The sequence below is a fragment of the Pungitius pungitius genome, chromosome 21 (genome assembly GCF_949316345.1).
Source record: "Pungitius pungitius chromosome 21, fPunPun2.1, whole genome shotgun sequence".
In the NCBI taxonomy this organism is placed as follows: Eukaryota; Metazoa; Chordata; class Actinopteri; order Perciformes; family Gasterosteidae; genus Pungitius; species Pungitius pungitius.
In genome coordinates this window covers 335384-347554 of record NC_084920.1, presented here as the reverse complement: position 1 = coordinate 347554, position 12171 = coordinate 335384, and the positions used below count along the sequence as shown (strand labels likewise).

The 12171-nt window shown below is 47.1% G+C and overlaps 1 protein-coding gene across 2 annotated transcripts; it reads left to right on the top strand.

Moving 5' to 3' along the window:
* Positions 1 to 10: 10 nt before the first annotated feature.
* On the top strand, positions 11 to 12168 carry LOC119212817 (protein FAM13A-like). 2 transcript variants are annotated; one of them, XR_005119844.2, is made up of 12 exons: positions 11 to 1673; positions 1817 to 2072; positions 2471 to 2612; positions 2684 to 2765; positions 2879 to 2942; positions 3022 to 3130; positions 3517 to 3600; positions 3800 to 3892; positions 4377 to 4558; positions 4652 to 4753; positions 11028 to 11214; positions 11979 to 12168. XR_005119844.2 is itself a non-coding variant. In XM_037463609.2 (11 exons), exons 1-11 carry the CDS (start codon positions 1460 to 1462, stop codon positions 11149 to 11151), a joined length of 1452 nt encoding a protein of 483 aa, XP_037319506.1. In that variant the 5' UTR covers positions 11 to 1459; the 3' UTR covers positions 11152 to 12168. The 2 variants fall into 2 exon arrangements, 1 of the variants encoding a protein (XP_037319506.1); XM_037463609.2 differs by having other exon boundaries at positions 11028 to 12168.
* The last annotated feature ends 3 nt before the right edge of the window (positions 12169 to 12171 follow it).

Sequence of the window (12171 nt, the reverse complement as noted above, 5' to 3'; positions counted from 1 at the left end):
GCATGGGGGCGGGGGGGGGGGGGCAGCTAGCTTGGTGTGTTGTTCCCAGTGAGCACAACAACCAAACACACCTAATATCAACGTGTACCAATGCACCAAGTATCTTGATTTAGTTTAGACGTAGTAACTTCCAAGCTGCAGTTTAATGTCAAGATGTGGATCAATAAGTTATGAAAAGTTATGTTCATATTAATTGTGATATTTTATGAAATCACAGATTTATTTGTATATAGCAGGAATATAGTATTTAATGACATCTCAGCTGTTTGTAGATTATTGGTTTTGTTATTTTTGAGTCTCAGTTCTAAAAAGCTTTTATGGGCTTGAGTGATGAAGTGTGTTTTTTAAAATAAAGGCTGTAAATAAAATTTAAAAAAAAACTGGAAATATGTTGTATTATCTGAAGATGAGTTGATTTGTTAGTTTGTTTGATATTTTTGAGTTTGCGTGTCGTTGGCATTTAACAAGCAGACTGATGTTAACGCAAGACAAAGATGCTTTGGGTCCTCAAGCCACCAACCAACAAACCCCTAACCTTCTGCACCGAGCAGCAACGAGAGATGAGTTTACTTTTGACTTTTACTTTGAAGAGTATGACAGGAAACACTGTTTTTGTATGTGCAGTTTAAAGGGTATCATCAGAACCTCAGTCAGAAAACCAGCTAAAAGAAAATATACCATGTGTTGAGACGTGATGCAGCAGCAGGAGAATCTCCCCAATGACGGATGGAGCAGATCCTCCAGAAGTTAAAAGGTTAACAGCTTCCCCCTTTTTTATGAATGGGACACACACACACTGTGACGTCATCAACGAGCTCCTCCCCCACCAATGCGGGAAAAACCTCACGAGGAGGGGGAGAGAGAGGTGTCCTCGTGATTTTTGTATGTCTCTCTCCCTCCCTTTAGAGGGGAGGAGGGAGCGGGGGAGACTACACACCCCCCTACGTGCATCTGACGAGGGAGGAGGAGGGAAGGGCAACGCAGCATCAGCATCATCATCAGTGAACGTTTGGAACGAGAAGGACGAACATTTAAACCCTCTGAGCTTAGTCCCCACGGAGATGACTAATTCCTGGGCCTCTATGCGCTGACTGCACCGGGGGGGGTTTCTGTGCTGGGAGCGGTGCTGGATAATTGCTGGAATGAAGAGGGATGGAGAGCAGACTGTTCATTTGGGGCGTCGTTGACTAATCCATGGATGACACCAAACTAATCCATGAATAATAGCTTAATCGTGGGAACAGACTACGTGCTGATCAGCAAGCGCCCTCTTGAAATATTCATTCTGCTCCAACCAACCAGCTGATCAGACCACCTGCCACTCCTCCACATGTGGTGCTTCAGAGGCTGGGATCTGGCTAATATCTGGAACAACTGACAGCCCCTTCCAGATCCTACACTACCTGCGACTACAGCTTCCTCCTGGGACAAGGTTAATCTCTGGATCTGGGTGTCTGGCATGTTCTGCTTCTGCCTAAAGAGTTCTCTGCTGAAGCTCCAGGCGCTGGAGGTCGAGGGAGGCGCCTCTCTGGATCCGTCCCCAGAGGAGGGCTCTCCTGCTCGAGGCAGCAAGGAGAAGAAGAGCCCCTTTGGCCCCCCGGAGCTCCGGGGGAATGAGGGGAAGACGCCGGCTCTCTGCCACGGTGTCATCTCTGACGAGAACAACCTGCCAGGTACCTGTCTGTCTGACTATAAACGCCTGTCTGTCTGTCTTCACACACACTGCAGTCACCAGCTACCTGTCTACCTGTCTGTCACTCTACCTGTTTGTATATTCTGTGTGTTTTTAATTGGGTTGCATGACGTGTCTCCACAGAGCGGCTCACAGTTCTAACTAGACGTCCACCGTTAACTTTCATGCACCCTGGGGAGCAACCCCTGATTCCTGACGGAGCTGTGCCCCCCAGCTATGAAGGGGAGGTGGGAGGGGAAGGGGGAAGTGGAGCTCTCCTCCAACTCCTGTCTGGAGGACCAAGTCCTCTTCCCTCGCCGCGCTGCCTCACCCCCAGCCAGAGGTTCAACTCTGACCCTGAGACGGCCCCGTCACCCCCCTGCAGCCAGCAGTACATGCGGTGAGTCCGTCTCTCCCTCGTCCTACCGGTCTGTCTCTGCGTGGTTCTACCCGTCTCTCCCCCGTCCTACCTGTCTGTCTCTGCGTGGTTCTACCCGTCTCTCCCCCGTCCTACCTGTCTGTCTCTGCGTGGTTCTACCCGTCTCTCCCCCGTCCTACCGGTCTGTCTCTGCGTGGTTCTACCCGTCTCTCCCTCGTCCTACCGGTCTGTCTCTGCGTGGTTCTACCCGTCTCTCCCCCGTCCTACCGGTCTGTCTCTGCGTGGTTCTACCCGTCTCTCCCCCGTCCTACCGGTCTGTCTCTGCGTGGTTCTACCCGTCTCTCCCTCGTCCTACCGGTCTGTCTCTGCGTGGTTCTACCCGTCTCTCCCCCGTCCTACCGGTCTGTGTTTGTGTCCAGGTGTCAGGCTCGAGACTGGTCTGAGGTCTCAGAGGAGCCCTCCTGTCCATCGTCCATCTCCTTCCTCACCAGACAGATTCAGACCTTGAAGAAGAAGGTCAGGCGGTTTGAGGATCAGTTTGAGCAGGAGATGAACTACAAGGTAAAAAATCATCAGGAATCTGGTCCGGATCAGGTGAGAACCCTTATAACGTTGTTGGTTCTTCCCCCCAGCCGTCCCACATCGATAAATACTCCAACCCGGAGATGATCCGCGTGATGGGGGACCTGGCCACGGCTCGGCGACGTCTCAAAGGTAAAAGATCCTCACTGAGAAGAGCTTTTGCCACTAGAACCAAATCACACTCTCTATATAAACCTAATCACACCTTCTGTAGATCAGAAGTCACACCGTTACCTTCTGTGCAGAAATGAGACTCAGACAGTCGGTGTTCGAGTGCAAGGAGCCGGAAGCTCCAGAGAACTCCTGCAGGTAATCCCCCCGACCCACCTGTCTGTCTACCTGTCTGTCCCCCCTGCACATGTTCAGTAGCATCCACTGTGACCTTCAGGTCGGGCCAGGAGGTGGAGCACCCCCCTTCTCTGGAGGACACGGTGGAAGTTCTTTTCAGACGGCTGAGGGAGAAGAGGCAGGCGCTGGGCCTTCCAGACAACATGAAGGTCCCTGACTCACTTTAATAACCTCTTCTTCTTCTGCTGCTGTGGCAGACCCCTAATGGATATGGAATTGGATAAACCTCACTATGTGAGGTCATAGAGCTAAACATAGACAGCTTATAGGTCAAAGTAGACGTCGCCATTTATAAACAGTTTATTGACCACAAACATTTCCTGCAGGATGAATAACTGTTAAATATCCCTCAGATATTAAGCGTTAAAACGTTTAGGTTCGCCAGCCTGACTTTCTCTCTCACTCCATTGGCACATCTGTCAAACTCAAGGGAATTATTTCTGATTTTCCTGGTACGACAGTACGTGGCCTCTAAAATGAGTTTGACACCTCGGCTCCAGAATCTATTCATTTTTAACTCCTCCTGTGTGTGTAGGACATGACGCAGGCTCAGATGGTGCTGGAGAAGATCACTCTGCAGAAGTGTCTGCTCTACTTTGAGAGTCTTCACGGCCGACCGGTGAGTCCTCACAGCGCCCCTGTGTGGTCACACAGAGGAACAATATTATATGAAGTTAGAAAAGCTGTAAGATAAACTGGAGTCTGTGGAAAGGATGAATATGAATTGACTAGGATGGAAGGAGAAATGTTAGAAAAAGTGTAAAAAGAAAGTTTAATTCAATTCAATTAATTTTATTGTCTCCCTGTCTGTCTCTCAGGCAGCGATGCAGAAGAACCTGGTGAAGCCTCTATATGACCGATACCAGATGATCAAACGTTTGCTCTGCAGCAGCCCGACTATCGGCACCATAGTGAGAGACTGGTCCGTCATCATCATCATCCTCATCTTCATCATTATCAGTGTTTGCCCTAGGTCTAGAACTTGAGCGGGGAGGATAGTCGGCAAATGGTGGGGGGGGGCACTATGCGCCACACGGACATATTCGCGACATATGAGGGGGTGGAGGGGAGGGGTGGGGGGGGGGGGGCTTTTATAATGGTAGAGGAAACACTGATCATCATCACAATCTTCATCTTCATCATCATCATAGCTATCATCATCACCATCAGCATCTTCTTTATCATCATCACCATAATGACGATCATCATCATCATCATCATCATCACCATCATAATCATGGTCATTATCACCATCATTATTATCATCATTATAATCATCATATTCATAGTCATCATCATCATCATCATCACCCTCATCATGATCACCATTATCATTGTCATTATTATGATCATTATATACAGTTAAACTAAATATAAGATGCCTACGTCTCTCAGGAGGAGGAGGATGGTTCTGATGACGACTCAATGAGCTTGGCGGTCCATGAACTGCCCGACCCGCCTCCTTGCACAACTGGACTGACGGACGGCGACCCGGCCTTTGTTTCCCCGCTGGACGAGGTGAAGGCCATCCACCAGCAGACCTTTGTTGCCACAGCTAACCTGCATGAGGCCTCCAGGTCTGTGTGTAGGTGGAAGTCCAAGAGGCGGCACGTTGACGTCCCGTTGATAGAGAATACTTAACACTTCGCTCTCCTCCCCGTCGCAAACAGGTCTCAGCTGCTGAAATATATCCGGGAGACGAGGGCCGAGAAGAAGTTGAAGCGTAAAGCTCTGAGAGAGTTTGAGGACATGCATCACCGTCAAACTGGACGGTGAGAGACTAAGATGACCCAAACTGAGGCTCCACCCACACTGATACGTCTCTATATATCTGTTTTTATACCACCTCCGGTTCTTCGTGAGTCAAAGTCTATGAGGAAATGACTCTACTTCTGTGTAGTGACCAGCAGGGGGCGACTCCTCTGCTCCCATAGACGTCTATGAGGAAATGACTCTACTTCTGTGTAGTGACCAGCAGGGGGCGACTCCTCTGCTCCCATAGACGTCTATGAGGAAATGACTCTACTTCTGTGTAGTGACCAGCAGGGGCGACTCCTCTGCTCCCATAGACGTCTATGAGGAAATGACTCTACTTCTGTGTAGTGACCAGCAGGGGGCGACTCCTCTTCTCCCATAGACGTCTATGAGGAAATGACTCTACTTCTGTGTAGTGACCAGCAGGGGGCGACTCCTCTGCTCCCATAGACGTCTATGAGGAAATGACTCTACTTCTGTGTAGTGACCAGCAGGGGGCGACTCCTCTGCTCCCATAGACGTCTATGAGGAAATGACTCTACTTCTGTGTAGTGACCAGCAGGGGGCGGCGACTCTGCTCCCATAGACGTCTATGAGGAAATGACTCTACTTCTGTGTAGTGACCAGCAGGGGGCGACTCCTCTGCTCCCATAGACGTCTATGAGGAAATGACTCTACTGCTGTGTAGTGACCAGCAGGGGGCGACTCCTCTGCTCCCATAGACATCTATGAGGAAATGACTCTACTTCTGTTTAGTGAGCAGCAGTGGGCGGCGACTCTGCTCCCATAGACGTCTATGAGGAAATGACTCTACTTCTGTGTAGTGACCAGCAGGGGGCGACTCCTCTGCTCCCATAGACGTCTATGAGGAAATGACTCTACTTCTGTGTAGTGACCAGCAGGGGGCGACTCCTCTGCTCCCATAGACGTCTATGAGGAAATGACTCCACTTCTGTGTAGTGACCAGCAGGGGGCGACTCCTCTGCTCCCATAGACGTCTATGAGGAAATGACTCTACTTCTGTGTAGTGACCAGCAGGGGGCGACTCCTCTGCTCCCATAGACGTCTATGAGGAAATGACTCCACTTCTGTGTAGTGACCAGCAGGGGGCGACTCCTCTGCTCCCATAGACGTCTATGAGGAAATGACTCTACTTCTGTGTAGTGACCAGCAGGGGGCGACTCCTCTGCTCCCATAGACGTCTATGAGGAAATGACTCTACTTCTCTCTTGATTTATCCCCTCAGTAAACATTGTAAACATGAGTTTATGGTCTCAGTCTCTAGTTTCAAGTCTTCTTCAATGCAGCATGATGTTCTTTTAGTGAATGATGGTCCATTTAGAGTCAAACAGACCATGAAGCAGGGGATGCTTTATAGTCTCTATGACGTGTTAGGGTTAGACGTATGCAGCGTCTTTACGTCCTCTTTAGTCCATCCTGTACTCCACTACTTTTATGCAGTGCACAACTGCGCAACTATTGTGAAGTTCACACACAAACTGTAGGAAAAAAGCATAAATGTGAATGAGAATGCAGCCTCCAGTAGAGCTACGATATACAGAACGGACAAGAAAACCAAGAAAAAACATTGATCCGTAATCATGTAACCGTTGATTAGTAAGAGTTAATTTGAAAGTCGATAGTATGGGAGAGAGATACAACTTGACATTTAATTCAATTCAATTCAATTCATTTTATTTTGTATAGCCCAAAATCGCAAATTACAAATTTGCCTCAGAGGGCTTTACAGTCTGTACACATGCAACATCCTCTGTCCCGAAACCCTCACATCGGCACAGGAAAAACTCCCCAAAATATGAAAAAACCCTTCAATGGGGAAAAAAGGGAAGAAACCTTAGGGAGAACGTCAGAGGAGGGATCCCTCTCCCGGGATGGACAGACTGCAATGGATGTCATGTGTACAGAATCAACAATGTAAAAGATGTACAATACATTCAATTTCTCTAACTGAAATGATACAAGTAATTGCAAGTAGCAGAAGAGGTGTACGGCAGGACCACTGCAGGGACAACCTCCATCAGATCGAACCACCATCCACAGAGGCTTCTGTGGGGAGGGAGAGCAGAAAGATGTTAGTTTTTGATGACAGTAATATGAGTCATATTTAAAGTAATGATGATGGCAGCAGCAGGTGTCAGCAGAGCCATGAGCCAGGAGTCAGAACCGGGGTCCGCACGAAACTATGATCCACGGAGACCTGCTAGGCGAGAAAGCACAAAAAACTCCCGGAAAGAAGCTTAATTAGTGATGTACATTAATAAAACAAAACATGGATGATTGTGGGAGGAGAGAGTGAGAGTGTGAGAGTGAAAGAGGGGCTCGGTGTGTCCTAAGAAGTCCCCCGGCAGTCTAAGCCTAGAGCAGCTTAACTAAGGGCTGGTCCAGGCTAACCTGAGCCAGCCCTAACTATAAGCAATATCAAAGAGGAACGTTTTAAGCTTTATCTTAAATGAACTGACCGAGTCTGCCCCCCGGACTGAAAGTGGAAGCTGGTTCCACAAAAGAGGAGCTTGATAACTGAAGGCTCTGGCCCCCATCCTACTTTTTAAAACTCTAGGAACCACAAGTAGCCCAGCATCTATGGAGCGTAGATGCCTTGTAGGGCAATACGGTGTAACAAGCTCTTTAAGATAAGACGGTGCCTCACCAGCAAGTGCCTTGTAGGTGAGGAGAAGTACCTTAAATTCTATTCTTGATTTAACAGGAAGCCAGTGCAGAGAAGTTAATACAGGAGTTATATGATCCCATTTCTTAGTTCTTGTTAATACACGTGCTGCAGCATTCTGAATCAGTTGGAGAGGTTTAAGCGATTTACAAGAGCAGCCTGATAACAAAGAATTACAGTAATCCAGTCTAGAAGTAACAAATGCATGAACTAGTTTTTCTGCATCACTTTGAGACAGGAAGTTCCTGATTTTCGATATATTCCGTAGATGAAAAAAGGCAGTCCTTGAAGTCTTCTTTATATGAGAGTTGAAGGACATATTCTGGTCGAAGAGAACTCCAAGATTTCTGACGGTGCTGTTGGATACCAGAGCAATTCCATCCATAGAGACTGTATCACGTGACAGCTGACTTCGAAGGCGCTCTGGGCCTATCATGATAACTTCCGTTTTTTCCGAGTTTAACATCAGGAAGTTGCAGGTCATCCAAGTTTTGATGTCTCCAAGACAGTCCTGAAGTCTAACAAGTTGGTTGGTGTCTTCTGGCTTGATCGATAGATACAGTTGAGTATCGTCTGCATAACAATGGAAGTTTATGCGGTGTTTTCTGATAACGTCGCCCAAAGGAAGCATGTACAGGGTAAATAGAATCGGTCCAAGCACAGAACCTTGTGGGACTCCGTGACCAACAATTGTGGTCCTCGATGATTCACCGTTCACAAACACAAACTGGGATCGATCCGATAAATAAGATTTAAACCAGCTGAGTGCAGTTCCTTTGATGCCAATCAAGTGTTCCAGTCTCTGCAGCAGGATACGGTGATCGATGGTGTCAAATGCAGCACTGAGGTCCAGCAATACAAGAAAAGATACAAGTCCTTGGTCCGATGCAAGTAGAAGATCATTTGTAATTTTCACCAGTGCCGTTTCTGTGCTGTGATGCATTCGAAATCCTGACTGGAAATCCTCGAACAAAGCATTGTTTTGTAGAAAGTCACATAATTGATTCGCGACAGATTTCTCCAGGATCTTAGCGAGGAAGGGAAGATTAGAGATGGGTCTGTAGTTAGCCAACACCTCTGGAGCTAGGGTAGGTTTCTTCAGAAGAGGTTTAATTACAGCTACCTTGAAGGACTGTGGTACATGTCCTGTCAACAAAGACAGATTCATAATATCCAGTAGGGATGTGCTAATTAACGGAAAAACTTCCTTAAGCAGCTTAGTTGGAATCGGATCCAGGAGACAAGTGGAAGAGTTGGATTTCAAAATTGTAGAAGTCAGTTGATCAAGGTTGATGTAAGAGAAACCATCCAAGTAGGTATCAGGGCCCACGGCTGCATCCAAGGATCCTACATCCGCGGACGGGTTGGCTCCGGTTGGGGGTAGTAGACCATCAATTTTCTCTTTGATAGTCAGAATCTTATTATTGAAGAAGTTCATAAAGTCGTTACTACTGAGGTCCACAGGAATACACGGCTCGACAGCGCTGTGACTCTCTGTCAGTCTGGCTACAGTGCTGAAGAGAAACCTGGAGTTGTTTTTATTTTTCTCGATTAATGATGAGTAATAGGATGCTCTTGCGTTACGGAGAGCCTTCTTATATGTTTTAACGCTGTCTTGCCAAGTTAGCCTAGATCCTTCTGATTTGGTGGAACGCCATAACCGCTCAAGTTTCCGCACAGTTTGCTTTAGGTTCCGGGTTTGAGAGTTATACCAAGGGGCGAACTTCCTTCTTGTTGCCATTCTTCTTTTGAGGGGAGCAATACCGTCCAGTGCCCTTCTCAAAGAGCCTGTGGCAGTATCGACAAGATGGTCGATTTGTGACGGACTGAAGCTTTCACAGGAGTCTTCTGATATCTTGAGACAGGACACTGAACTTAGAGCAGAGGGAATGGTTTCTTTAAATGAGGCTACAGCGGTGTCCGATAAACATCGACTGTAGAAACCCTTGGCAGGAGGAGGAGATTCCGGCAGTAGAAATTCAAAGGTTATCAGACAATGGTCGGACAGGAGAGGGTTCTGTGGAAAGATTGTTAAGTGTTCTATCACAATACCATACACAAGAACCAAGTCGAGGGTGTGGTTAAAACAATGAGTTGGTTTGTTTACAGTCTGACAGAAACCAATTGATTCCAGCAAAGAGAGAAATTAAGTACCAAGGCTGTCGTTATCGACATCCACATGAATGTTAAAGTCACCCACTATAATTACCTTGTCCGTTTTAAGGACCAAACTCGTTAAGAACTGTGAAAATTCACATAAAAATTCAGAATAAGGACCTGGGGCCCTGTACACTATTACAAAGAGAACCGGCTGGATTATTTTCCAGGTTGGTTGTGAAAGACTGAAAGTCAGACTTTCAAATGAGTTATAATCCAGTTTAGGTTTAAGGTTTATTAAAAGGCAGGAGTCATAAATAGCTGCCACTCCACCCCCTCGGCCTGTGCCTCGGGGGATATGAGTATTAACATGACTTGGAGGAGTCGCTTCATTTAAGCTAAAGTACTCCCCATCCGATAGCCATGTTTCAGTAAGACAGAAAATATCAACATGGTTGTCAGATATTAGTTCATTTACTAAAACAGCTTTAGAGCACAGAGATCTAATATTGTTTTAGCGTATGTACACACCGATTCCACGTTAACTTTTGTGACTTCCGAGTGGCGTAACCGGGAGTCATTACCGCCGACATGTATTACAATCTTACTGTATTTACGTTTATCCTTAGCCAGCAGTTTAAGATAAGACTCAATGTCGCCCGCTCTGGCCCCGGGGATACAAGTGACTATGGACCCTGGTTTCGCTAACTTCACGTTCCTCAGAATGGAGCTACCTATAACCAGAGTTGGCTTCTCAGCGGGTGTGTCGCTGAGTGGGGAGAAGCGGTTTGAAACGTGAAGTGGTTGGTGGTTAACCGTGTGCTTCGACTTAGACTTATGCTTACTCCGGACAGTCACCCAGCCTCCCGGCCGCTCGGGGGTTGCCGGGGGACGGTTAGCAGGAGCAAACGATACGTCTATGTGGTCCGCACCGACTATAGGAGATGGCTGGTTAACAGCGGCTACCTCCATGGTGCGGAGCCGTGCTTCTAACTCACTAAGCCTCGCCTCCAAGCGATCAAATATACTGCACTTCTTACATGTACCATTATCCGTAAGGGAGGCAGAGGAATAGCTAAACATGTGACACACCGAGCAAGAGAGAGCAGGGGAGGTAGGGAGGGAAGACATCACAATGTTAGCTGCTAAGCTAATGCTAAAAGAGGTAGCGCTAACGCTAAACAACGTCTAAGCAACTATTCGTTTAAACGACAAAGTGCTGGACGGTGAGGCGTTTAACAACGTCTCACGTAGATAATTCGCCGCTTGTACTGACAATATCACGACAGAATCAACTTGGTATCGCTAGAGCTCTGAAAAAGTTCAAGACATCAAACACGCTGTCGACAGGAAGTGACGCAACAGACTCACCGCTCCGTGTTCAGAGAAAGAGTGTTAAAGGGCCAAATGCAAGATGTAAGCGGCTTCCTGGCCAAATAAAGGCGCCAACGGCTTAATGACTGTTATCAAAGAATATAATACTCATCACACGGGTCTTGTGTTGACAGAATGTGCCAGAAGGAGGATCGCAGTCCGATGAAGGAAGAGTACCACGACTACAAGCAGCTCAAGGCCAAACTGCGGCTGCTGGAGGTTTTCCTCAGCAAACAGGAAGTCACCAAAATCATGTGACCCCCTCACATGGTTCTGGTGACTTCTAAATGCATGTTAGCTGAGCCCATTCAGCATGTTAAGGTAGCATGTTCACATTTATATGGCCCTGTATCTTTTTTTGCATTTGTGACGTTCTGTAGACTTCTGTAAATGCCCTGAAAGACAGAGACGTCTCCGTGGAAACCGGTAAACCAGCATCCTACAGTGTGTATTTATCTATTTATTTACCTGTTCCAGTCCACAGAGACGAGGAATACAGCTTCAGAGGGGACTGTAAACTTACACAACAGACTTAAATATTTGTTTTATACCAAACTAAATGTGTGTGTGTCCAACTTGAAGCACTTTGAAGACAGATGACGTCTCAGCCTCCCCCTGAAGTGTGTGGAGATGCTCTGTGTAAATGATTGTTTTTCTGCATGTTGAGCGATGAAGACTTCTGTATCAGAGCACTTCTTTTCTATCGAATGTCCTCGAGTGGTCAGTGGAGGAGGACGCAGCTCAGGACCTTGTTTCAGAGGTTAGATGGCTCTGACGAACATGAAGGGACACTCGATTCAGTCTACTTGTTCTTCACATCGCTGGGTTGGTGCTGACAGACACTTGGTCAGCCAATCAGATCGAGCTGGAGGCGGGCTTTACTAGTATGGGAGGAGATTCTTGTCTCATGTTGGGATGAAGTGAGAGACAGCTCCACTCATCTCACTTTCTTTACCAAATCTATTGACCCTTTACTAAGCCCCGCCCCTTTAAACTCATAGCGTAGCATGGTTCTGCTGCACAGACGGACCAAGTCTGTAGTTGTGTGTTGGTTCACTTTTCTTTGTCTTTTGATCTTTTTACAGTCTAAAAGTTACCTGGATGTATCCCCACGTCCTCATCTCTCAGTACATGAGCGGGGCTAAAGAGAGACGTTACCTGAATGTAACCCTGAGGATCTGAATTCTGGACGGTCCGTCATGTGATGTTGTGATGTTGTTATTATCTTCTCCAAAAGTTTCTATCCACACGAGTTTCGCAATAAATATTTTTGGTATG

What these genes read in the sequence shown, in the direction of transcription:
- LOC119212817 (XM_037463609.2), top strand. Translation starts at nt 1,460, where the DNA reads ATGTTCTGCTTCTGCCTAAAGAGTTCTCTGCTGAAGCTCCAGGCGCTG. An exon ending in AGCAGGAGATGAACTACAAG is followed by an intron (nt 2,613 to 2,683) that starts GTAAAAAATCAT and finishes TCTTCCCCCCAG; the next exon opens with CCGTCCCACATCGATAAATA. An exon ending in GCCCGACTATCGGCACCATA is followed by an intron (nt 3,893 to 4,376) that starts GTGAGAGACTGG and finishes TACGTCTCTCAG; the next exon opens with GAGGAGGAGGATGGTTCTGA.